The sequence below is a fragment of the Oryzias latipes genome, chromosome 12 (assembly GCF_053564925.1).
Source record: "Oryzias latipes strain Hd-rR chromosome 12, Olatipes_Hd-rR_3.1".
Lineage (NCBI taxonomy): Eukaryota > Metazoa > Chordata > Actinopteri > Beloniformes > Adrianichthyidae > Oryzias > Oryzias latipes.
Genome location: NC_136248.1, coordinates 22,414,345 through 22,442,307, shown reverse-complemented (window position 1 = coordinate 22,442,307; position 27,963 = coordinate 22,414,345). Strand labels below are relative to the sequence as shown.

At 41.3% G+C, this 27,963-nt stretch overlaps 1 protein-coding gene across 1 annotated transcript; it reads left to right on the top strand.

Moving 5' to 3' along the window:
• Positions 1-41: 41 nt before the first annotated feature.
• Positions 42-27,522, top strand: slc45a2 (solute carrier family 45 member 2). Its single transcript, NM_001104758.1, is given in 7 exon segments — positions 42-686; positions 4,683-4,859; positions 19,679-20,070; positions 22,205-22,348; positions 25,286-25,409; positions 26,033-26,238; positions 27,244-27,522. Coding segments are annotated over 7 exon segments (1,731 nt in total). The 5' UTR covers positions 42-220; the 3' UTR covers positions 27,466-27,522.
• Positions 27,523-27,963: the final 441 nt, after the last annotated feature.

Genomic DNA, 27,963 nt, shown 5'->3' with positions numbered 1-27,963 from the left:
CCTCTTTACTGAGTCCGACTCTGTGGTGTTCTGTCCACAGACTTCCTTCTGTGAAGTTATGCCTAGTTTCTGGACTCTTTGCTCAGCTATGCAATAAGAAAGAGGATTAACGGAGCCGAGCAGCAGGAATTTGGCCTTTCATCCATCACCTGGTTCCCTCAAAGAAAATACTCTTCCTCTCTTTCCTTTCTTTCTTTCTTTCTTCTACCCTCTTTCCAGCATGACCCTGCTGTCAGAGGACCAGTCTGCCAGGCCCCAGCCCTGTCTGCTGTCAGAACCTGACAAACACATCAGCACTTCTTTAGACCAGTACAGACCAGACTACACTAAAGAGGACTACATGGACAGTGTGGAGACCTCAGTGTTTGGGACTGTGGAGCCCCCTCGACGTTCTCGTGGTCGCCTGATCCTCCACAGTATGGTTATGTTTGGTCGGGAGTTCTGCTATGCGGTGGAAGCGGCATTTGTCACACCGGTGCTTCTCAGCGTAGGTCTCCCCCGCAGTCTGTACAGCCTGGTGTGGCTGATCAGCCCCATCCTGGGCTTTCTGCTTCAGCCCATCATCGGCTCAGCAAGTGACTACTGCCGGTCTTCCTGGGGCAGGAGGAGGCCCTACATCCTGGTCCTCGGTATCCTCATGCTGGTGGGGCTCAGCATGTTTCTCAATGGAGATGCAGTGGTCTCAGGTGAGGAACATTTTGCATATTTTGTAGAGACTTTAGATTTAGCCAGAGTCAATATACTAGTGTTTTTTCCAACCCCTAGCACAAACTAAGTTTTTGTTAGCTGGCAAATATATTTAAAAATATATATGTATATATATATATATATATTGGCACTTTAATCTTTTAAAAAAATATTGTGAACTTGTCAAGCATCTAAAGAAAAACATAAGAAATTCGTTTGTAGGTGTAACACAACAGATGTGAAATTCATTTCTGTTTGAATTTAAATGCTAACTTTGAAGGAGGCAGAACACGGAGGAGAAAGTAATGTTCAGTGTGAGGCAGGGTGCCATGTAACATTTAAGATTTCTGGATTCACTCTGTGAGACTCTGGCAGGCTCCAGTCTGTAGCATGAGAAGGTGATTATGAAATCCAATTGGAAAAAAAACATTTTTGATCATCTTTATTTCTAACAAAAGTTGGAACCTGTTATGTTTTCGCTCGTCTTTGATTGGCACTCATTTTTAGTCAATATTTAAGCGTTATTGCCATCTATATGCTTAAATTAAGTCTTACAGAGATTTAACACTGGGTGTGGTTACAAATTACAAAGCATTAAATGCACTAAATTGTTGTTTAAGCATAATTTTTGGGTTTGAAATTTAAGATACTTAAAAAAGAAGAAGAAATTCTTGACATTTCTTTCAGTCCTCAAATGAACTGTTTTCTTCTTCCAACTTTTAGAAGATAAGCTGATTATCCAGCAAATCTGTGCTTCTCAAGCTTGTAGTAAAGGCCTCAGAAATCATGTGACCCAATGTTTTGCATTACTATAACCACCCTCAGTTTCAGGAGGAGCAGCTTCACATCCAAACAATACGAGTTTTCTCTCCGTTTGACGACTGCTCAAAGCATTTTCTTTTAAACTAAAATGCTAAAACGTCGGGCTGCACGGTGGCGCAGTGGTTAGCGCTCTTGCCTCACAGCAAGAAGGCCCCCGGTTCAAGTCCCGGCTGGGGGACATGAAAAACACAACATCAATGGGGGACCTTTCTGTGTGGAGTTTGCATGTTCTCCCCATGCATGCGTGGGTTTTCTCCGGGATCTCCGGCTTCCTCCCACCGTCCAAAAACATGCTTCATAGGTTAATTGGCAACTCTAAATTGTCCATAGGTGTGAGTGTGAGAGTGAATGGGTGTGTGATTGAGGATATTCTACCCTGCGACAGACTGGCGACCAGTCCAGGGTATCCCTTGCCTACGCCCAAGTGGCCGGGATAGGCTCCGGCAACCCCGTGACCCCGAAAGGGAATAAACAGTCAAGAAGATGAATGAATGAATGAATGCTAAAACATCTTCTGTCCTCCACAAAATTAACTTGCAGCTCCAAAATACTTTTATCAGCAAAACGCTTTGTGAACTCACAATTACATTTTCTCAGGTTCGTGCCAGCCTTTATTTCATCTTCTAAGGCAAACAATGATGAGAATTCATGCTCTTGTTCAGACAAGCTTCACAATATAATTGCTGCATGTCAGACAGCCTTGAAGTGTCCTCCTGACATGCTCTAAGTACCTTTCACTGCATCCTGTTACTCTGCAATTCTTGCCTTTGATGTGTATTAGGACCAAATAAACCAGCAAAATGTTTTGCTGTTATGTGATAAGAAAAGCTACTGAGAGATGAAGGAGAGGTGTAGGGGAGGAAGAGGGGCTGACAGAGTAAAGGGAATAAAATAAATCTGACTCCCAAAGTTTGAGGTCAGTCACTTCAAACACACAGTATCCCAATTCCTAAATTAAAGAAGGCTCATTTTCAACATCAAAGCCTAAGTAAATCAGTTCACTGAGTTCCTAAATGGCAACATTTTAGACATGGACTGCCCTATATCTGGTAATGCTCTAAAAACAAAGCTATTGGCTCCTGTGCAAAAATAAAACATTCATTAAAAAATCATTTGTCCCTTCTCGAAAGGACATCCATGTCAGTGAAAAGAAATTCTTTCCAAAGTAAGTCTGCTTTATCAGCACAGAGCGCTTTTTATTTTAATTATTCAAGTAACCCAGATTCAGACTTCATCAACTCTCCTTTTGATGTGAAGTTTCATTGTGCTTACATGTGAAGACATTGATGGATTTTAACTTGTTCAGTGTCATTTTCTGGAAATCTTCAAACATTCAAGAGGCTCTAGGTCAAATTGACCAACAGTTTAGTGCTGCTATTACATGTTACCCTACAAAATAGCGCTTTAAGGCCTGTACACACCCGGACGAATATCGCCCGCGATGTTCGCCGACGTTTAACGCCTCGTGACTAAACAAAGGGCACCAATGTGAGTGTGCACACCGACGCGAAAAAACGCGACGCATCAAATCGTCACTTTTTAAAAAACGCCTCGGGTTCGTTTTTTTGGTTTGACGCGCTGCGTCGAAAACTATACGACCAATGAGAATGGCGCTTTTGCACACGTGTCTGGAGCTTCTGAAGTTACAGTAAAACACTACTTGGGGGCGCTCAAACACAAAACTGCCTTGCTGAGCACACATACCAGCGAAGAAGATAACGCCAAGTAGCGTCTACACTGCCGCGAAGAAATAATGACGGACATTCTAAAATATCCCCGAACCAAGCACCAGGTGGAGCAACTAGTGCTTGAAATATTCATGTTTTCTTTGTACGATTCTGACAAGCGCGTAAATACTTGCTCTCTTCTTCTGAGTGACAAGCGACTTTAAGAAGCGTAAAGTTGTGCAGCGCCACCTTGTGTACAGGAGTATTTCTGTTTTACATTAAGCGCCATCTAATGTCAGGGAATGAATTTGCATGTTCGCTCGGCTCATCGTCAGCGAAAATCGCCTGGGTGTGAACACAAAAAACACCTGGCGAATATTCGTCCCGGTGTGTACGGGCCTTTAAGATGTCTCCAGAAATGTAAAGGTTTCAATTTACATTTGAAAGGGTGTCCTCAAGTGGAGCTGGATGAATTAAGGAGAGTTACCTGGTGTCAGCTCTAGTGAAGCTCTGACAGGGCTTTTAATCTAAGTGTGTTATGCTCCACTGGTGTGTAAATTTCATCATGACAGGAAACAAACACTGCTTTCTACAAGTACCCGTCAGTTTAACTGTGCTAGTGTTGGCTGCTGGCAAGAGTCTCAACATAAACAATCTGAAGAAACCGGTTCAGGAATTGTAAACCTATTGGATTAAGGAGTTAAAAGAGCTAAATGTAGGAAGATTGAATAGAGGGTTGACTGTAAAAACATTAGTTTACTAAAAAAAATAAATCTGGATGGTGTAATCGCCTATAATACCTCCATGTTTTTTTGTTTTGTTTTTTTATAGTCCAAGTGAATTCATCACCGGCTAAAGTATCCTTTTCTCTGATGCTGAGCTTAGGCCCCAGTTGTCATGACAATTGTCAGAATGAGTTTTTTTGTTCACATATATAAATGACTTTATTTTTATTTTAGTTCATTTTGTAATGGAATTTGCTTGAAATGTTTTACAAAGGTTTTTGTAAAGTCAAAGAACTGTTAATTATGCGGGTGACTGTTATAGAGAGGAATTCTATGTCTTACCATTCAGTGCACCTGAGAACCCGCTGTTCCTATGTCTGTCATCATGCAGTGGAATGTCAGAAGGCAGACGTTACACATGGTGTGTAGGAACAGGAATGTGGTTTTTTTTTTCAGTGTAACTGTCTGGTGTCCCTGCGTGAACATGCCACTCGTCCATTCCATTGGCAGAGTTGCAGAGGTGCTGGTGACAGACGTTTCTGTGTTTAGGGCTGTGGAAAAGCTCAAAAATATGTTCCTGAAAGTAGTTGAAGTGTACCCTGATGGGAGGACTGCCAGAAAAATATACATAAAAAAAGACTTTTTATGTTCCAGACCAATAACAACATCCATCTTTGCTCAGAAGAAATTGACATTGCATTTTACTGATTAATGTAGCAAGTTGGGTTGATTTTAAAGCATGTTTCTGCAACACAACATGAGTAATCTATATATTTTGCAGAGCTCGTCAGTGACAGGTCATCCAGAAGTACGTGGGCCATCGTGGTGGTCATGTTTGGGGTTGTGCTGTTCGACTTTGCTGCAGATTTCATCGACGGGCCAATCAAGGCCTACCTGTTTGATGTGTGCTCATACCAAGACAAGGAAAGAGGTCTACATTATCACGCTTTATTCACAGGTGCGTACTACACATGCTGTCCCTGTCCTAATGTCTAATTTGCCTTCAGTTTAATTAGGTAATTCCCACATTACCCACAGGTCATAGTGACCTGACCTTTTTACTTTATTCAACACACATAACAGCTATTGTGGCAGTTCAGGGCATCCATGGCAGGGACTCATTATAACAGATGTCTGTTATGAATGAGTAGGTGGAGCACAACAGATGTGAAATTGTGTCAATGCTTTCATAAAGTGAGCTGCTATCTTTTCTCAGTAAAACTGTGAACGAAGTGTCTGGGTACACACAGATAATTTCCTGGTAAACAATAAGGGATTCAGTGGGCAGTCTGGAAGGTAAACATGTTGACTTTGTAAATCCACTGATTAATGCTGCACTTTCGCTGCAGATTGATGGTTACTTTGACTTGAACGCTAAACAGAGGCAAGGGTCCTAGACAAGAAACTTTACTTTATTTGCTAGTTAAAAGTTTGCAGTTGGGGCACAGACTATGAAAGTAAATATGTTCTAAAAAGAACGCACTTGTAGATTTGATGTAAGAACTTGTAATATAGAATGTGAGAACTTGCACACCAAAAAAGTGCATCTGTGTGTAAAAATCTTCTGCTGCAAAGGTTGACAAACTAAATTACAACTGACAAATTCTCATTTGCATGTGTTCATTTAGAGTTACCAATTCAAATCTGTGATTACAACTGCTCAAATGCGCTTCTGCTTGTGCTCAAATCGGCTGGCGCAAATCACAAGTGCGCTACAACTGCGCTCTGAATTCTGACACATTCCTTGCGAGAAACTTGTGTCAAAACTGATCTGTGTCCGACAATGGAAGTAGGGGGGGAGGGAGGGTTAGAGGAGGCGGAGTCAACCAATCAGAGTGCAGCACTCAGAGGATTTGGTAAAGTTAGAAAGGTCTTCACAGATTCGGACTTCCTGCTTCAATAACTCTTCTGATAAACGTTGAAACGTGACAAAGTATCTCAATCATTTTGTATTAACACAGAGAGTGAACTACAAATGCGTTTCTAAAGTAAAAGTAGAAGACCCTTGTACGTGTATCTCCTTAGCTGACTTACCAAACCATTACACATTGGTGGGTTCCTGAATAAAAAATCTGAATACTTGCTTTTTTGAGGAATTTTTAGGGATCTCTTTATGTTTGTTTGTTGGTGTTTTTTTAGGCCACGAGCACGGTGAGTCAGATTAATGCCTTGTCAGCATGTAATAATGGTTACACCAGAAACTTGCCCAACATCTGAGGTAGATACAGCAGGGGTTATTTTGCTAAATCAAAACTCTCAGAAAGCACAATGGCTGACAGTAGTTTGTTCAGTTGATTTCTCATCGATTTTCCACACACCGCTTTTGTATTTTTCTCAGAAGAAGAAAGAGCACCGACTCCGTAAATCAGTAGAAATACATGGCATTTTTTAGGCTATTTTTTATCCAAATGTGGAATGTTCTCTTTTGGTTGCTAAGATAAAGAGTTATTTGTGAAGACACGTTCGTGCTTTAAGATGCTTTAAGTGGGAGTTGGTATGCAATTAAAAATATGTCTTCTTTGAGATAAAATGAAGATCAGCCATTTTTATTTTTAATGTGTAATATAATGACCTAAAGAAGTTGTCTTAAAAAAGCTTGACAATGGTATTAAAAAATTATGATAGTCTCACCTATGAATGATCCGATTGTTAAAGTGTTACACCTTACAAGGTTGTGTTTATTGCTATCTTGGAGTTTGTTTCAAAAGCTTTTTCTGCATTGTAAGGGGTTTAAAAAAAGCAATGCACTATCTATGTGTGGCATCTTATTAAGAGCTCTGCGTGACACACATCTAAACACTAGTTCACATTCTTTCTAGTGGATGCTTGCATATCTTTATCATGATGGTGACTTGCCATGCATGAACTTTTGAAATTAAAGAAGCGCCTTTTTTTTTCCTGTCACGACTTCCAACTGGGAGTGGAACTAACCACTTTTTCTGCTGTTAATGGATTATGAATGGTTTGTCGGATCAAAAGCGTGAGTTGTTATTACTTTTCTCAGGGAGCAACTGGTGTTGCATTCAGTGACTTGACTGCAAGCTGTGTATGAGTCAACTAAACAGGTTCAATCTGCAAAAAACTGTGGAGGATTAGAATTACCTAACTTCCACAATTACTTTCTTGCAAATAGATTACAATACATCTTAAAATGGTTAAAAAATAATCCAGAAACCAACTCATGGTTAGACTTGGAACAGGCGTTATGTGGAAAGATCAACCTGTCAGATCTTCCATTTATTAGTCAAATAGTTAAAAAAACAGGATTGTTTCAAAAGTATTAATATAAATGCCACTTTAACAGCCTGGTGGGAATTTCTCAAAATATCAAAATCATCAATTCAACCGTGCAAAATGACACCCATCTGGAACAACCCAGACATCCTCATAAACAAAAAAATTATCCACTTCCCAGCTTGGCAAGCAGGGGGCATAAAACAACTAGAGCACATAATTATTGATAGAAGATTCATAACTCCCCAGGAACTTCAAGACAAACATGGAATATATAACTTCTTGGAATATCAGCAACTTAAATCAATTATTACTAAAAAGTTTAAATACAGAGACAACGATTTAAAGCTACCAGATGTAGTTACCACTCTGATCAATTTCTCAATGAATAAAACTCTCTCCAAAATATACAAACTTTTATGTAATTTAGATAACAATATTTCACTTCCGACAACAAAATGGGATGCGGATTTGAGCATCAGCACAGATGAAGGTTTTTGGTCAGAACTTTGTCTAAACACCTTTAAAATGACAAAAAGTCCAAATCTGCAGCTAATCCATTTCAAAACTCTTCACAGAATTTACTACACTGGACAGAGGATGTTCAAGATGGGTCTCAGTAACTCAGACATTTGTCAGCACTGTGACAGTAATCTACCCGACAATTACATGCATGCACTATGGTTCTGCACGCCTGTCCAGGCTCTCTGGCAGCAGGTATGTGCCGATCTATCAGTCTGGCTTAAGGTTTCAATCACAGCTTCACCGTCACTTTGTGTGCTTGGTGACATGAGTGCCATCGATGTAGAAGGAGGATTAGGCTCTATCATTTTCATAACTCTTTGCATTGCTAAAAAAACTATTTTAATAAATTGGAAAAGCAAAAAAAATATAAATATAAGTCAACACAGAAATCTGCTGCTTGATCATATCAGCTTGGAAAAAATGTCAGCCCAAAGTTCAAGTAACTTTGAAAGAATTCGGTCTCTCTGGTCTCCCATAGCTAACTCCGTGACTTAGGGGGTGGGGGGGGCATGGTCGTCGCTGCTCCTTGCCCTTCTGCCGTGGGCCGGGGTGGGGGTCGGGGCCTCCGGTGCCTGGCCGGGGGTGGTGGGGGCTCCGTTGGTCGGGGGGTCGGGTCCGGCCCCTGGGTGGGGCGGCCTGGGGCGCTGCGTGGTCCTCTGGGCTTGGGTGTGGGGGTGCGTGGTGGGGGGGTGGGGTGGGGGTCTGGCTTGGCTTGGGGGGGTGGTCCCTTTGCCTGTGCTGGGGGGGGTTGGCGGGGGGCGCTGCTCGGGGGGGGGGGGGGGCAGCGGCGCTGGATGGGCTTCCCGTCTACACCTGGGGCTGGGATCGGCCCTTCCCTGGCTCTGGGGCGGGACGGGACAACCCTCTTGGGGCCCCCGGTCGCTCTGGGTGTCATCCGCTTCGGCTGCGGGGTCTGGGGGTGGGGTGGGGTGGGGGTCTTGTCGGCCCTGTCCTGTGGGGGGGCATTCTGGGGGAGGGGGGGGGGGGGACTATTGGTACGGGGCAGGGGGGGTTGATGGGTCGGGGTCTCCGCTGAGGCCATCGGCGGTTTCCCCGGCCGGTTGGCTGCCTCGGTCCCGTCGAGGCCTGACCAGAGCTCTTCTAGGGCCGGCGTTTGGGGGTGGGGGCCTGGGCTTGCTCCGGGGGGGGCCGGCGCTTTCTGGCTCCCCTCTCTCTGTGTGAGGGTGGTGGTGCTGGGCCTGGGGTGTCTGCGCCTCCGGGGGTGGGGCCCCGGGGCTGGGTGGGCCTGGCCCCCTTGCTGGGGGGGGGGGCGGGGGACAGCTGTGTGACCACCGGGGGACAGTCTATCATCTGTCCCCAACTTACCCCCTTCCTCATATAACCTCATAATAGGGTGAGGGGGTGGGGGGCTTAGCCTGCGATGAGCCTTGGGGGGGGGGGGTTTACTAGGCAGTGGCCCCCCTCCTGTGGTTGCCGTATGGAGTGGGCCCCCCCTCTTTCGGTTTTATTTGCACCTTAGACATGTAGGGCCCTTGGTAGGGGGGGTGCTTGGACATCACTGCCAGCAAGCAGCGGATGTCCTCCTAGCACCCTACCCGCCAATTTTAACCGCACCTTAGACATTTAGGGCCCCTTGGTGGGGAGGGTGAGGGGACGTCACTGTGAGTAATCAGGAGATGTCCCCTTAGTGCCCTACCCGCCAATTTTAACCGCACCCCCCTTAGTTCACACACCCCTCCCCCCTCAATATATACATCCCAACATAAACACACACACATGCACACACACACTCTCTCAAACACACATACACGCACACACATTTTGCAAGGAAGGTGGGACCTAGGACCATCTGTCCCCTGCCTCTTCCCTGGTGGGGGGTACGGGCCCCTTTGCAACGGCGGCTGTGTCCCCGGGGTGCCGGCTTCCTGGGCCCGGCGATGCTCTCTCCGCGCGGTGGGGGGGTTCACATTACATCTGAGCCGGGGGTGTTCGTGTCCCTGGGGGGTGGGTTCTGGTCCTTGCTCCTGAGTGCTGGGCCCCGCCAAATTTCCAACTGTGGCCGAGCCTGGTCGGGCCATATTTACAACACCCCTTGTGGGCCCTCTTTTTTCCCCGGGGTTCCCCCCTCCTGGGCGGGGGCGGCGGGCCCCTGCCTCGCTCCTCCCTGGACCAACCGTGGGCCGGGCGGATGGCTGCCTGGAGTGCGGAGTGGGTCTCCCTTGGGGGGTCCTGGCTCGTACCTGGGGTTGGGGCGGGGGGATGCCCGGAACTCCTGGGTGGTGGTGGGGTGCTCGTCTGGGGCTGTGGGTGTCCTTCTCCGGTGGGGCCCTGCGTTGGGTTCTCCCGGCGCGGCGGGGGGGCTGCTCTCCTGGTTGGGCTGGGGCGGCGCCCTCTTTCCCTCCGTGCCTCCCTGCTCTCTGGCTCTGGGGGCCTTGCGGCGGCCCTGCTGGCCCTGGCCTGGGTGGCGGGCTTGGTCGCCCGGGCGGCGGTTGTTCCCTGCCGGTTCCCGTGTGGCGTTGGGGGGATTCCGGCTGCCGCTGCTGGTGCGGTGGGGGTCTTGGGGTGGGGATGGCTGGGCACTCTCCCTCCTTCTTTTCACGTTCCACCATCCATTTTAGAAGAACATAAACACTCACCTGAGCACAGGTGTTAGCTCAACAGACTGAATGACTGAAATATTTCACACTAGTTGGTTTTAAGGCATAAGTATGCGTGTGAACACTATCTGTTTTGTGTACATGTCGACAGGTGGACATTTTTGCAACTAACAGGTGTTTATAACATTTGAGTGTGTGTGTGGACAGGCTCCGCCCTTTTTTTTTTGTTTTTTTTTTACATTTAAACCTTACCATATTGATTAACAACCAGTAAACTTGTTGCTTTATGCTGCTTCATGGTCTTATCCCCCTTCCCCTCCTATTATCACCCCCTACCCCCCCTCTCTCTAACGTCCCTCTCTCTTCTTCCCCTCTTTCCTTTTCCGTCCGGTCCAACACCAAAGATTTTCAGACATGTTTGAAATTAATAAAGTTTGGCCTCAATTACAAAAGGGGTTTATTCAGACATACCTTTGGTTTGTCTGAAGATTAATAACCCCTCTTGTTAAAGTAAAATATGTCCAACCCAAGAGGCCCTCAGCTCTCACCTGTCTGCCTAGCTGTTGGACAGGACAAGTTAAACAAAAAAAAAAAAAAAAACAGGTTCATACCTACATTTTTGCTGTTAACTGGGGTTATTGGTTTGAAACAGCAGTCTATTTTCCGGTTGAAGTGAGAAGAGAAACTCATAATTGTGTTAAATTGGCTGGAACTTTCTTCATGTCCTGAATATTTGCACATTACTTTAACCAGGATATGAGTCATTTTTATCTGACATGTCTTCACACCAGGATCACATTTGCAGCACTCTTTTTGGGCATTGCAGGGAACATGTAAAGTGCATTTGTGTTCCTCCCTTTAGTTGTTGGTTTGACTCAAACAAATTTTATGCCTTTCCCTACTCTGCTAATCTCTGCTAAGGCAGAAACATTGACTCACCTGAAACAACTGTAGTTATTCTCTTGACTGAGGTCAGTTAAAGGCTTAATAGCAACCCAAATTTGAATTTAACTGCTTGAAGGGATTCAATATCATTTTAATGGTACCGTATTTTCTGCACTATGATGCTATACCGCGCACACCAGGTACATACATACAATACAATACATGCACAAGAACTTGCTGAATGCAGAATCTATGAGGTGTATTAGCATAGCAACATAGCATGTTCACACTGGACTGTTGTTACCTGATACTAATGCATGTGTCATGGTTTGGGTTTCTTTATATTAGTTTTTTGCTTCCATTATGTCACTGTCATAATTTGAGTTCTGCTTCCTGTTTTATTTTAAAAGGTTTCCTGTTTTGTCATGCTTTTGAGTTTTTCTTTCCTGGTCCCAATCTCTCCTGATCAAGTTCACCTGTGTCTTGTCTATCCTGTCTGTATTTAAGTCTTGTCTCTGCCTTCCTCTTGTGCTAGTTGAATAAATCCCTTGCTCTGGAACTATATGCCTCCCGTCTCTGCATTTTGGAGCCTTCCCGCTCATCAGCCCTCCCTACCTGACAAAATGGTCCAGCCATATTTCTTCCTGGACCCAGCAGAGCGGGACATGCAGCTTCTGGAGGCCTACTGCTTAGAAGCAGAGAGGACCAGGTCGTATTGGTCTTTTGACCTACTCAAATTCTCCGCTCCTGCTATGGAGGGGGGTCGTCCAGAGGTGGTCCGGGACGCACCACAGCCTGTTCCGGTGGTGGTCCCGGATGCACCACAGCCTGTTCCAGGGGTGTTCCTGGACGCACCCCTACTCGCCCCTTCTTCCCGGGGATGGGGGGATGGGGGGGGGGGGGTACTTGCCCCTGCTTCCCAGGGGGGGTGCCGGAAGCTCCCCAACTCGCCCCTGCTTCCAAGGGGGTGCCGGATGCACTCTGGCTGACCCACCGGAGCTCGACGACGGGCCCGACCCGCCAGAGCTCGACGACTGGCCCGACCCGCCAGCCGACTCCATGCCTGATCCACCAGCCGTCAGCTGGCAGAACCCAGACTTAGCTAAGCTCGCCCCAGACTTTATGCCAGACCCTCCTCGTCTGCCTAGCCGCGCGGCCTCTGGACCTGCCACGCAGGTCTACACACCCTCCTTGCCGTCCTCCAGACTCATCGTCTCAATCTCGCTGGTGTGCCCAGCCCGGCCTCCATGGACTCTGTTGCCTATCAAAGTTCGTCTCACGGGCCCCCTCCTCCTTGGTTGACTTTTGAAAACCTCGGTGCGGTTCCTTGATGGGGGTACTGTCATGGTTTGGGTTTCTTTGTCTTCTTTGATTTGAGTTCTGCTTCCTTTTTTATTTTGAAAGGTTTCCCGTTTTGTTATGCTTTTGAGTTTTACTTCTCAATCTCTCCTGATCAAGTTCACCTGTGTCCTGTATGGATTTAAGTCTTGTCTCTGCCTTCCTCTTGTGCTGATCCGTCAACGTCTCTTCCTTGACTCCCTTGTGTTCATGCTGTGCCCACAGTGAGTTTAGTTTTGTTTTCCTGCTCTGCAGCGTTTTTTGTTAGTTGAATAAATCCCTTGCCCTGGAACTGTGTGCCTCCCGTCTCTGCATTTTGGGTCCTTCACGTTCATCAGCCCTCCCTACCTGACAGCATGTACTCATTCTTGAAAGAGGCTTGGTGCAAAATGTGGCACAAATCTCACAAATTTTGCCACCAACTCCGGTAAGTTGTCTACTTTGGCAAAAATTACTACAAAGACTGTTTAGAATGGGATTTCATCCATTGGGCAAACTGATTGTAAAGCAAACAACCCGCTTCTTTGTATTTCAAGTCTTGTAGACACTTATGCATCATGAGCTATTTGGAATTTCTTCTGCAATAGTAAATGTCACTACACACCAAATCAATAAAAGCTAAAATTCTAAATTCCTGTTTGTTTGGACTTCAAATATGCTGCAGAAAATACTTTGTTTTGTTTGGATTTCTGCAGGTAAAATAGAACTGTTTCTCTTGATTTCTGTTTTTGATCAAGTTTAATATTTGTGTGTAAAACAACAATGGAAATTGATTGCATATTGTGTGTCTTACAAATTCAACAAAATAATCGTTTTTTTCTGATATGCCACATAGGATGCTTCTTAGCCTCACACAAATGTCCAAAAGAAGGCCTTAAATAAATGGCTAAAAATAAACAGAATGAAGCAAACAGTCTTTTTCAGATTTTCTGGGGATTATATGATGTCTTTGGTGCGAGTGTCAGCCTTTCATTCAGCTGCCAGCCGGCACCGGGTGGTGTGAATATGCTAAGGCTGTAATCCAGCCCTGAGCTATAGTCATGTGCTGCAGTCATGGGTATGAGCTGAGAAAAACGCAGGCCAGGCACATGACTTTGTTGATGCTCCTGCCACTGCTGGCATTTAGGATAAAAGAGCAAGAATATTGAGTTTCACCATGATTTTTCATTTCCCCCCTTTTTTACCACACACGTTTCTCCAAGTGCAGTGTGATTTTTGAAGAGGCGGTGAACCTTTTTAATTCCCCTCCTAATTAAATTCTAACAGGCCACATTAATTTCTGCAGATAAGCAATTCTCCACAGCAACAGGTCGAGCCAGCAGAACCCAAACACACAAGGCTGGGTTGCATTAAAATCCCTGTTAGGCAGTCATAAAAACGCACATACCCCATAAATATTTGTTTCTGCCTTGTGATTCCTTTTTCGGCATATATACAATATGTTTAAAACTGAAAATACAAGTGAATGTGTGCATTTAATATAATTTCCACACTTTTAAAGTACAAAATGTCTGTGGATTCTTTTTAATAATAATGTTATGGTAGGGGACTGAGTTGGACTGGGTTTCAGAGTTCATTGAACGCATCAAGCAGAGATGCTAGTTGGCCCTCAGTTCTGTTGCTCAGCCTGTAGTTGGGTAGTTTGGACCAATGGGGTTCAGCTTTGGGCCAAATATGGGGAATAGGAGGGCTGGTGCGTGAGCGGGGGAATACAAAGTTGGGGGGAAGCACTCTCGGCAGGAAAGATTTAGTAGTTGCTGAATATGTTGCACTGCGTTGGTACTAACCAGAATAAAGAACCCTAAAAGAGGTTAAGTCTCCGTGCCTCAGTGTGGGAAAGGGACACCACTTCATGCTGTTGGTAATAAATGATGAGTATTTCTTACCATTAATGCGACTTCTGGTGCTGCATGGTGGTTTTGCTGATGGTCTTGTCTGGTTGATACGTGGTGAGTTAAGCTTCATGCAGGCGTTGAGACTTTCTTCCATTAAACGTGATCGTTGTACGTAATGTTCTTTAGATGTTAGACAGACTGCTCACATGCATATGTACAGCCAAACATTGTGGGATGTACCAGTTTTTAGCAACAGTTCTGTATTTTTTGTTGATTTAGCTTAAGAAGTTTCATACTGTAACTCATCCGATAAATAGTGTAAACTTTAATTGTTTTTCACTTACATTTAGTTGAGTGTCCCAACAAAAACTTCAGGATTCTCTTAAGAGTTTTAGTTTTTGTTTATATTCCCAAAGCGTGTCTGAATATTCCAAACTAAAAGAAAAAGACAATGTTTTGACCTGCGTAATAAACAATTTTTTTTAATCTGTATTTTAACTAAAGTCTTTCCTTTTCCTTCTTTGTTGATACTCCATTCAGGATTTTCCAAGGCAAATCATGCCTGTGATTAGGTTTCCTTTTAACAGCGATCCAACCCTCTTTATTTACCTGGATTTAGGATTAACACAAGAAAACAAACTAAAAAGGCCCCATGTGGTTTTAGAACCTTACTACGGAGCCTGATGGAACATAACAAAACTTTATTGATCCTAAGCAGGGAAATGTAGTCATTTATTCCCAGGAGTTTCCAATCCAAGGAAAAACTAGGTCAAGCCTTGTTTAGCTTTCTAGATAAGATGAGATCTGCCTTGTTCGGAGAGGCACAACTGGTAACTTTTTTTTGTTTGCATAATTTTTTAAATGCATATAATTTACACAAGATAAAAAAAAAAATATGGGTCACATGATTTTTTGTGTAGGCTTAGGATAAATTCACATCATCTCACATGACTCTGTTTTGAAGTGCTCCTTCACACAAGACCTTTTTTCTGTCTCCTCAGACTGCGCACACTGACGTCTGTGTTGTCACGTGTTGGAATTTAAATGTTGCTTTTTTAGCACGTAAAGCTTCAGAAAGCAGGTTGGATCATTAAACTCTCATTTCTAATAGTTTGCTGGAGGCTGTTTGTGATTATTATGGCAGGAAACATATTTTATGGAGAGAATATGAAACTACTTCAGTGTAAGTGGTACTTGATTGTTTGTTTGCAGAATTTCATTGGCACATCTAATAACTTTATGCTACTGTTGGTGCTATTTCCACTGCTGTCTCCCACTAAGGAGCATATCCATCTTGTAGGCAGGCTGCTGCAGGAGCAGTCAAACTCCTCAAGGGGTTGTTGCTCAACCTTTCAGTTGCTGAAATGAAGAAAAATGGCCTCATTTCATTTGACCGAGGCTGTTTAAAGGAGTGCAAATAGAGAAGTTCACCAGAGACTCTGCAAGTCAACGAACCGATCAGTACTTGTTTATACTGACAAACTGAAGTGTGTGACAAGAGGTCGTGTTTCTTTAGGCTTTACTTTTGTGGGAGTTTTTTTTTGAGAAGTTGTATACCACAAAATCCAAAAAGAGGATTTTTAATATGAGTTTAGCCAATAACTTCAACATTTGCACATCCAATACTTTTTTATAAGGCATGTTTGAGGTTTTCAAGGTAGTTTGTAAATATGTAATCATGAGTTTTTTTATTTAATTTCGACACAAGCCATTTTTCAGAAATATAAGTGGATTTTATAGATTTTTTTTTCACCGATGCTGGAACACGAGGTTGTGGTTAAAAAACAGTCCTGTTTGTATTTTTACCAAACTAATAAAGTCATAAAATGTCCAGTCCCATCATGGGAAAAAAAAATTTTTTTTCCTGCCAAACGACTAAATGTGATTGATTAAACTGGTTTTATATGAACATAACTGTCAAAAGCATGGGAAAATAAGCAGTTATCTCTGCTTGGGGACTCTTGGTCCACAGAGTACCGGTATACTGCGTAACAGATCCATGCCAGGGGCAATAACATTACTCTAATGGGACAAATAAAAAAAAAAGCAGGTTGTCTTGGCAATAACAAGATGTTTAAGATGTTTAACCCCACATGCCACAGGTTTTGTTCATCACAGAGCTCTGAATTTAAAATTAAAGGCCCACTCCAATGAAAATCATGTTTTTATGTGTTATTGTTTTTGTTGCACGTTTGTCATGATAAATTACAAGAAAATTAAGCTTAATATTACATTTCTGAGTGTTTATTTATTCAAATCATTGTGAATCAGGAGCAGATGAAAAAGCTGTAGTTGGAAAAAGCTCCTCTGCTCTGTTCTGATGCATCATCTTGTAGATGCCTAGATCCATGTATGTCTTTGTTTTCCTCGTCTGAGCTGGAATGTGGATCAAAACAGCTGGATAGCTCCAATATTTATCACCATTTTTTGTTACACTGGTAATTTTAAGTCAGAGGGTGCAAAGGGCTGTTAGCTAGCGGAGAGAACTTAAACAGATAGATGTTGGGAAATGGGGGCAGGCTTACTCCACGCCAACCGTCCCACCCATAACTCTGAGGTAAATTTCTAATGAACTACTGCCGTTCTGCAGAAACTGTGTCCAAGAATGTGATTTTTTTTGTTTATTTATTTTATTTTTTTAAATTTTGGCTAAAAATGGCATAATCATAACTAAAAGACCATTGGGAACACTTTTAAAATAGCTCAAAAGTTGTGTTTTATTCCATTGCTGCCTTTTAGTCCAGGTGTTTGTTTATTTTTTCCACTAATACCTAAATTTAAAATCCGTACTACCTGTACGGAACAAAAGTGTACCTTGTCATTTTGTTTTATTAGCTAGCCCTCAAATTGGACACAACTGTCATAAAGTACTACTTGGTTGAACATTGACCTTTATTCACTCTGATGTACAATAAAACAGCTAATGGTATAAAAAGTGGCATCCATCAAGGTTCAGTTTTATTTTGGCAGTTAAGCATCATGTTCTTTTGTCACCATTTACTTTCCCCTTATCTTTACATCTTATTACATTTTTACATTTTACCTGCTTTGAAAAGTAAATCTCCCACATCCATCCTAGCATGTTCTTAACATGACACAGATGAAAAAACTGTAAATTGCAACTCAACAATTGGATGTGACATCATATAACAATTCTAAAGAAAATATCCGTCCATTCTTATCACTATAATATGTGCCATAAGAAGTCAGCATCCTCACTGACTGATTATAAACAAGTCTATGCTATAGGGCTAAGACTAAACACAGTATTTACACTGTAAATATGCTCAAGCAATAATTAAAAAAAATACATTAAGAAAATGTTGTGATTAAATAGACATATTTATATGTATTATAAATAGATGAGGATACATTTAAGTCATATATACAGTACATACTTGTCAGACTTGCTGCTCTATCACCATGATTATTGAACAAACTCAATTAGGTTTTTCATTGCATCCTTCACATATTGCTTCTTCTTTATTATACACAAATACTCAATTGAATTGTTTTGTGTTTATTGTTCTTAAAGAACACTTTAAAATTAATACGTTTTGTACAAGGTTGAGAAAAAATGATGGAGAAAAAGTTTTGAAATTCACAGCACAGTAAAATGGATGATGTGCGTATGAGAGAGTTTATAAACACATTTTTTTAGGAAGACTGGTTTGTTAATGAAGCCCCATGGCTGCTGATGCAATTTTGGTGAGGGAAGAGAGATAATGAGTTCTTTACCCACAAAAAAACTGCTTAGTGAGTAAAGAAAACCAGGCAAATCCTGTCAAAACCTATTTCACTGAACACCATAATTTAACAGTTTTATTACTTTTTCATGAACACAGAAAAGATTAGTTTTAAATCCATGAAGACCACAAGAAAAACATGATGCAAATCAACCGATATCGTCTTTTTATCATTTACTTCAGGCCCTTACTTGTTTAAAAAATAGTTTTTAATGCTAGAAATTGCAAGCATGCTTTAAACTAAACACACAAATGTTTTGAGTTGATGTCATATCAAATCTAATAACAGCCAGATATAGAAAAACAAAAATGCTTTTATTGGATTCTATCTTATCTCGCCTTTTCTTTTGTTAGATGTGGGGATAAAACCAAACCCTTTCTGATCTTATTGGAGCTGCAGTTGTTAATGGCAGAACAACAGAGTAAATCAAAATTCCTGATAGGTTACATTTGTTTTGTTTATTGATTGTGCAACTTATCTGATCGGCTAGCTCAATCTGATTGCAGCTCTAAAGGAAACAAATGATTGTTTCTGATCTAAAAACCCTCAGAATTTCCACTCTCCACCTGATTTGTTTCTTTAATCTGATTCAGTAAACAGTGTGTTTCTCTTTTTAAGTCAATAAACCTGCCAAGACAAATCCAACTTTAAATTACTGTAGGCTAGCGTTTATGTTTAACAATGCCCTCAAATAAAGATGTCTAATTGTTTTTTGCTTATTTTTTGCCTTATACTTTTATTTTGCTTATTTTAGTTTTTTGTGCAACAATTCTTTTTTTTCTTTTGTTTTCAGTCTGTGTGTCCCTCCTGGACCTTTTCGGCTGTTTTTGATTGTTACGCTAGCATTAAAATATCAACATCTCTATTTCCACACATTCTTCTTTTTATCCAGTGCACCTAATGCGGAGTTATGATGCAGAATGTATCGCTGAATCAATAAGCGGCTCCCTCAAAGTCAGGGAATAAAAATCACAACCACAGAGCTATTCACAGACTAAAAGTATTCATTATTTTGTGTGTTGATGCTACACTTTGACAAAAAGTATTTTGCTGGTGCTCAAATCTGTGCCGCTTCAAAATGATTTTGTTCACATGGTAACAGGAAATCATTTAAGGATAATTTCTTAACTACAATAAATGATACTTGCAGACGATGGTATTCTGACACAACAGTTCACCAGCTGCTGCTGCAGGGTAAATGCAGATTTCACTGCGAAGTACGGAAAGGTCAGCAGTCTGCAATCAGGTGTGGTAATATTTTCACCTGACCTTACCTAAGACATAAATAAAATATCGGTCTTCTTCATGGCTTCTCTATGACATTTTATTCTAATATATCATGTAGTTATAAAGAAATTCTTTGTCACGGAGTTTGACAGGTTTCTCTTGAACTTTTGGTTCCTGCAAGGAATTATTACAGTTCGGTCAGTTTTAAAGGACATCCAAATTTATGTGTCTTCTGCGTTTTGAATCATTTCTATTTTTCCAAATAAAAAGCGGATTTAGAGAAGAGCCACAGCTTTGAGACAAGTCCAGGATGACTTTTCACATCACATCGGCATCTTTTTGTTTTCAATTTGTTTACTTCCCTCATATGGCTAAAAAGGAGTAGACTGACACTTTTCAGATGTATTTTCTTCCTTTCTGCTCTTCAGGACTGGGCGGAGCTTGTGGTTACCTGGTTGGAGCAATGGACTGGGGTCACTCTGTATTGGGGCGCCTCCTGGGCTCTGAGTACCAAGTGATCTACTTCTTCTCTGCACTCACTTGGGGCGTCTTTCTCATCGTGCACCTCTTCAGTATTCCAGAGAAACCTCTGGCCAAAGTGCCATCTGAATCCTCAGCTTCCAGTGCGCTCCGTTTATTAGGCCCCCACAGCAATGGCTACGGAGCACTGGGGAAGGAGCCTGTCTCTCCTGTCATCCCAACATCCAGCCCTGAGATCAGGCCAAGGTCCTACTCGGCGATTGGAGAAAGACCAAGATCTTTCTCTGCTCTCGGTGAAGCCAACTCTGTGACTTCAAGTGCCAAACAGCCAATTAAGGAGGTAAGTGAAGAGAAGGGGTTCAACTATTTTTAAGTCTCACTCTTATTATCTTTTGATATATTTTAAATGTGTTCCCATGATTATGCCGTTTTTAGCCAAAATCCAAAAATTTGTGTCGATTTCTAGGACATAGTTTCTACAGAGCGACAGTAGTTCATTAGAAATTAGCCTCTGAGATTTGGGCAGGACAGTTGGTGCAGAGCATCCCCATCCTCACTTCCCATCATCCACCCATTTACATTCTGTCCCACTAGCTTACAGCCCCTCACCCCACCTACCTAACATTACTGGTGCAACAAAAATGGCAAGCACTATTGGAGATATCCAGCCTCAGTTGTGAGCTTAGATGAGGAAAATAAAGACCTTAATCGATCTAGGTGTCTGCAAGTGGATGCAACAGATAAGAGCTTGTGGCCTGCTGATTGTAGTTTCTACATCAAGGCTAAGCTTTTTTCAATCTGCATTTTTCGGATTCACAACAATTTGAATAAAGAAATACTCATAAATGCAGTTTTAATCTTAATTTATTTAATACATGTCCTCCATCATGATAAAAAATGCCACAAGAACATGTTAAAAACACCAAAAACAGGATTTTAATCAACACTCCCTAACTCTAAGTCCTGAGAAACACTTTTAAGATTTGAGTATGAAATACAAAAGTTTACTTTATAGAGGCAGATTGATAAGATATTGCAGAAATATATTATCTGCAAAATAAAGTTTATGCAAAATGATTCAATCAATACACCAGAAGTTCCCTATCACCCCTATATCTCTATAGTAATTCAATAACACAGAAAGTTTGCATCCACCTATCTTTAGTTTAATTAAGTAAGCGTGCACTCAGGCTGCTTCTCACTTTGCAAAAATTTCATGTTTCTGTTTGATGACACACCAAAGAAATTTGTGATCCGTCAGGAAATGGCCATAACAGTTTCATTAGGAGGTTCAGCTGGATTGGGGTGAGACAGACCTCGAGGAAAGTTGAAGTCATTCCAGTCACTTTGGTTTGATCTGCAAGTTAATCTCCTAAAGCTTTAAGGTGCATTTTAGCAAACTACCCTCCAGCAAGATGAATCATCCTCCAGAAAAAAGATTTTACTGCTGCAAAAAGGGAATCTTCCTAATTCCAGAGAGCCTGATTAACCACAGACTTCATGCATCATTCTATATTTCACTGTGTAGGATCCTCTTTCTTTTCCCTGCACATCATGTTATATTTTTGCTGTTGCTTTGTCTCATTGGGATCCACTGTGAAATCCAGGAATACCACATTCCATCCCAATTCTTTAGCTTCATCTCTTTCACTGGGCTAAGAAACAAGCCTGAAGACTTGGAGTACTTTGAAAGAGTGCCTGCTTTTGATTGCTGTATTTTGTGCTTCACACTGCTGACTCTGAACCACAGAAAGCTTTTAAAAGTATCATTGCTCAAAAGTATCATTGCTCTTCTCTAGAGCTTAAAAATATGTACGTTTGGTGACATTTCTTGCACAACTTAACTTCAAATTGACCTTATTTTTACATTATTTCCAATGGAAAAAATATCTTTATTTTTTAATACCGGTAATCAATTTTGCTTTAAACCTTTGCAACCCGATGAGAGATGGATGTCAACTTCTCAGAACTGTCTTTTTGGTTAAAGTGTTATTATAAACTGTTTGATGTTGTTTATTGTGTAAAGACTCCATAAAACCTCATGATTTTAGGTTTTCCCTCCAGATGAAAGACGACGATCAATGCTGTTTGCCTGTCGGTGCTTTAATGTTGTGATTTGTAGGCTGTGCACGCTGCTTTGTCTGAGCTGTTTGTACTAACAATGGCGGCTGTTACCAGAGCCATTAGAGAGGTTCAATTATGACATGTGAATAGTAGGAGGAAAGGAAGGCATTTGTATAAAAGCAATTAAAGAATCTAATGTGATTGAACTTATCTTATATTTTCTGTTTGTCATTGTTCCTGCTTCTTGATCTAATCCCCTCAAATTCTTTGTACTCAAACCACTAATTTATTCTAATTAAACTTTTTTTCTATAAGTCTACCCTCTAAAGTGGTGCCAGAAGGAAAACAATTAGAGTGCCAGTTCCCTGCCTGTGTTGCAGTGGGTAAAACTGACTTGTGTGTAACTGCAGGACCAGAAGAAGATGACGTTCAGGTCTTTGATGAAAGCTATCTTCAACATGCCAAACCACTACCGCTTCCTGTGCATCAGCCACCTGCTGGGATGGGCAGCTTTTCTCTGCAACATGCTCTTCTTCACTGACTTCATGGGACAGGTATTGATTTGTGTCCTAGAATGTGAAATCAAAGTTTTTTCTTTTTCTTTTTAAAAAAAACAAGTGAACATTATTGTGGTCTTTTTTAAGTACAGGTTGTCAATTTTGAGGTTTTTCTTTCCCAACATTATTTCTAGCATACTTTATTTTTAGCATAAACCAAAGAGACAAACACATTTGACATGTAAAAATAGTTTTATATAAGATTAGGGTGTTAACAGGGAAATTGCCTATTTTTCTGTGTTCTAGCTCTTTGTAACATATTTTTCCACATAACAAACTGTTTGGATAATTACATAAAATTCAATTTGACCAAATGTCCACTAGTTTAATAAAATAACTTTTAACTTTAACTTTAAATAACTTTTTTAAATCCCTACTAAAAGGACATTTTTCCTGCCTGTAAAGCTTTTCAAGTGCATTTAATGGTTTCGTTTCAAGCATTCAAAAGTTTAAAAAAAATAGATCACCCTATTTTCAACAGAAGCTAAAGCTGTCCTTGATGTTGTAAATGAGAAAGTAATGATTTTTCATTGCTAACACTTAGAAACATGATCAAATGAGTTCCTTGAGGAAAAGAAAAGTTATATACCGGTAATCTAGTTCTTCCTTTAAAGTGTGGGCTGTACGGACCTTCCTTGCATTCATTCACACCATTCATATGGGTTTAATTACTCTTTAAATAGGACTCAATGACTTTGAAAGAAGTTTGGAAAGTCAAGAGAAAATAAAAAATAAAAAGTAGAGTTGTCTTCAGCAACCATTTGAAATGGTCCTTGTGTTTGGTCAAAATCAATAATTTAATGCTCAGGTTCTAATTCAATATTGCACAAATGTAACAAAAACATGTTAAGGTTGTTGGGATTTCATTTCCTTCTTTTCTTTTGTGATCTGTTCTTTGCTTTAGTTTGGGCCAAAAGTTTGTAAAGAATAACATCTGGTAGCAAAATCATATCAACCATGTAGGACGACAAATTGTAAATGGTCAGAGATCTGTATCATTTAATGAGTTACAAACCCTACATGGGCTGAGGTGTACAGAATTGTGTTACTTACCTGAAAATTAAATCTCAAGGTATTAAGTGAGTGGAGAAAAAGATATTGATGGTAGAAAAAATAACAGCTGGCAGTGGAAAAGCCTCTCAACTTCATAAGATGCTGTGCACACAAAGACAAAACCATACTATAACCAGAATGTAATAGAAACACAACATTTGTGCTCCTATCACTGCCTCAGAGTAGGAAGCAGCACCACAGAGCTGTATAGGAAAATGTAAATGTTTCAGGTAGAGACAACTTAAAGTAATGCATATATTTAGTTTTACTTGTTCACTTGATAGAGAAGAAAAGTAAAAAGTGTGCAGGCCCGGAACATTTTGCACAATCAATAGGACTCTGTGTTTAATTCAACAGGGTTCACAGAAAGATTGCCAACTTTCAACAGCCCAAAGCAATTTATAGAAAAATCAACAACTAAATGAGATTGTCAAACACAGCATGTTATAAAAAAGTTGTAGAGCTTTCAAAGTACATTGGGCATTGTACATAAAGCATTTGTCAGTTATGCATAGAGTACTTACTGTACTTTTGTTGTTCAAAATACTTATGATTCAGTCAGACAACTCCTGCAGTAGAAAAACTTTATTTTCCATAATTTTTAGTTTGGCATAATTTTTTTAGTTTGGCTTAAGCCTCCATTCAGATACAATAAAACAAGATCTCCATTGAAAACTTTGGGTATGAAACTAACCCTAACGGAGCTCACAGGTGGAAGCCGGGGAGGAGGGTGGGGCAACAAACGCAGCGCTCGCTAAAATGGATGACCGAAGGCGTAAAGCATGCATCTGGTTCTTTAAGTAGGTCACAGAATAGGTGAGTTAATTGGGCTGAACTGTCCCTGGGGAGGTGTAAACAGGTAAGCGCACTGCTGAGCTGCCTGCCGGAAATTCTTCAAATATGCATCTGAAAATATGCATCTGTTCTTCGAACGCACAAAAATGCGAGGTATTAGCTTGGTTTTTATTTTTCTTTAATAAATCAACATCTAAAAAGTATTGCATCTTTTTCGACATGTGTAGAATTGCACAAGCTGTCAAATTTTAGAAGTATACAATTAGCAGTCATGTTGAAATTTTTTAAAGTTTTATTTATTTATCCCATTTTTACAGTTTTAATGTCAGACATGAATTTTTTTCAACAACTAAGTTTTTGAGGAAGCACTTTCTCAAAAAAACTTCCACCAATGGCATCATCTGTCAAAAGTCTGAGCTCTAGGACTGTCTTTCAATTTCGAAGAAAAGAAACAATCATCAAACATAACAAAGATCATACTATAAAAACAGATTCCATAAGCAGGGGAGTTATTTTCCTGGTTAGTGTTAAGTACGTCAAAGCACAGTGATTAAAAGTTAAATGTTCAATGTCTATTGAATTACCCATAGATGTTAAATGTTTTGCAGCTGATTGTTTTCTTTGTTATGAGCCTCGGAGATGTAGAGATGTCGCATCTTATTTTGAAAAAATGTAGATAAAAAAATAATCCCATAATTAAAAAGTGATGGAATTAAGGTTGTAATGCGAGGCCGTGTAATTATGACAGGGTGACAGAGTGAGAATAACAAGATTGCTGAGGGTGAAGAGCAGCACCCTGCCGCATGTAGATGTTTTCCAGCTCATTAATCTACTCATACGTAGGGGGTACTTTGGGGGTGATGGCGTTTGGGTATGGTCTGCTTGTAGTTTGATTTGCTCTGCAGTGCCACGGCCAGCAGGTCCATCAAAGGGCAAAGATGGACTGAAGTGATATCCAGCGCCGTAATCAGAAAAAAAAAAGAAGCAGCACAAGTTAAAAGCTCCCATTACAGATGTCGGCAAACATATTTACAAGGATGAATCAACCCAGAAGTTTAACGCAAATTCTTCCTCTTCTTCTTGCAGATTGTTTATAGGGGAAATCCTTATGCAGAACACAACTCCACGGCTTACGTCACGTATGAGAGAGGAGTTGAAGTTGGCTGCTGGGGACTGTGTATTAATGCAGTTTCCTCTGCTCTCTACTCGTGTGAGTGTCAGTGTGACCGTGTCTGAGTGCGTAATTCTTTCTGCAGCCACTGTCCGACAACATCCTGACACATGACAGCCCCACAAGCTTGTGAGGGGAAAAATGATAACAGAAGGCAATCAGTGCTTCCCTGTATTCTGAATTAAGTTTGCCGGTTGCAGCCACTCATTAGCAGGCTCATCGACAACAATGTTTTCCCAGAGGCGAGCTGAGCCCAGCTTGTATGTGCTCTCCAGACTAAAAGTATGGTGTTCAGCAGCAATCTGTGTTCAAAATAACAATTTTGAAAGGGAGGTGGATAGTGCACACAATCCCAAATACAGCTTAAAAATAATGGTTTAGCATAAACAGAGGCTTTGAAATTGGGTCAATTTATGACAAGGAGACTGAGAAAATAGTTTCAATCGGCGTTTATTTTCTGTTTCATTGCTCACAAAATAACCTATGTAATCACACACTATGTTAGCTGTCGCAAACCGTATGCACACTGTGAGTCATAAAGCCAAAGCAATCACCGCATAATCCACCATTCACACACAACCAACACACCTCATGTGGCTTTGTTGATTCTCAGGTAATTGTAACTATCTGTGATGCCCGTGTGTATGTATGTGTGTTTTCAGACGTGCAGCGCTTCCTCCTTCCGTACATTGGCCTGAAGGGATTATACTTCATGGGCTACTTTGTGTTCGGCATGGGTACCAGTCTAATTGGCCTCTTCCCAGAGGTCATAGCCACACTCATCCTCTGCAGCGTGTTTGGCGTCATGTCTAGCACGCTCTACACAATCCCGTTCAACCTAATTGCTGAGTATCAGCGGGAGGAAGAGGTACACACTTTAGAGTTTTTAGTTGCTGCCAACAGGCTCTTCAGCTTTCTTATTTCTGATTATAATGTATCGGTTTCCTTTTTTCTCTTTTCAAATTTCATGCTTTCATAAAGGATAGAAATCTTAACAGTACATGCATCAATGATAATTTTTGTGTTGGTTCAATATTCATGAATCAGATCTTTTTGAACTTCACATATTGGGAGCAGAAGGTAGAGCATCTGTAGCTGTTTCCATACCTGCTTTGATGGCTTTTATTAAACCTAGACATTGGTGCATTTCAGCGTCTGTAAAGCTACGTTCACACCAACCTCTGTAATGCACGTTCAAGCGACCCCTTACAATGAAGTCTACTTAAACACGCGTGTTTCAGGCTTCCGTGTTCAAAACTTTTGCGTTGAAGCATCGACACACAAGTTTTAAAGAAAGTTTTTGGGATCTACATGCAAAACATTGGGCAAATGAATATGCTGAAAATTAAACCAATTGAACTTTGACCAATCAGGGACTTGGATTTGGTTGTAACATATGGATGTTTACAGAAGTGCCAACCGTTTGAAAATAAATCATTGCGGTTTGTTCCTGGTTGGAATTATACGACACCAAGTTTTTCATTTACTGGAATAGAGTTGAGAAAGCAAAGAAAAACATTTGTCAGATTTGCACAGGCTTTGACACTTTGCACCAAGCCTCTTCTAACTGCAGGTACATGTGCTAAAGTCAGGTAGCGACAGTTCAGTGGGACCACTATATGCCGCACGTTCCATGTGCATCTCACATGCCCGGTGTGAATGTAGCATAACAATCCAGACGTGTACATATAATTTTAGGCATGCTCAGTTCTTGCGCTGTTAGGATTAGCTTTGCAACACAATGCCGGCTGGAAAACAAATTGCGTGCTCTTTTAACAATTTCCAGCTCTGACTCTGTTTTTTCCCCCACTTTGAAATTTTGTTTCTGTTTTTATTCCATAATGGCCAAAATGACTACCTGCTTTATTTTCAGGAACAAGTAAAGCTGCAGGGAGGCAATGAATGCCCTCGAGGCACCGGGATGGACTGTGCTGCACTCACTTGTATGGTCCAGCTGGCTCAAATCATTGTGGGGGCGGGACTCGGGGCTCTGGTCAACGCGGCAGGAAGTGTCATCGTGGTGGTTCTATCAGCTTCCTCTATCTCCCTCATAGGCTGCATCTTCATTGCTCTCTTTATCAGATATGTGGAATGATATTTCTTTTAAAGTGAACTGTGCTGCTTTATTAAATAAAGAGTCTTTAATATATCATTTGAAGGACTATGAGAAATCTTATTGTACTTATGTGACAGTTAGACTAATGGCTGACTTTAATCAAGTTTTATTGTTTTATTTTTGTTTTGTTTCATTTAGAATAATTTAGCATTTCAGTGAAAAACAGTTTCTACTTGCCGTGCGAATATTGTTAAATGGATTGTAAAGAATGACATACACAGGTTTCTGACAGCTATAACTTACTGAGATGTCTCTCGTCTGAGCTGACATAGTTTTGTATTCCCAACCATTGACTGTATATGAGAACTGGACCAAGTGAGTGTGACATTTAGGAGCGCAAAAACATCTGCAACTGTGGATACTTTATATATTTTTATTTAGGAAAATAACCAGAAAATTGTTTACTTCTGACTCCAACAAAATAAAGTCAATTCAGTCGCCGTTTTTTCGTGATACGGATGCCACCATGTTTTAACC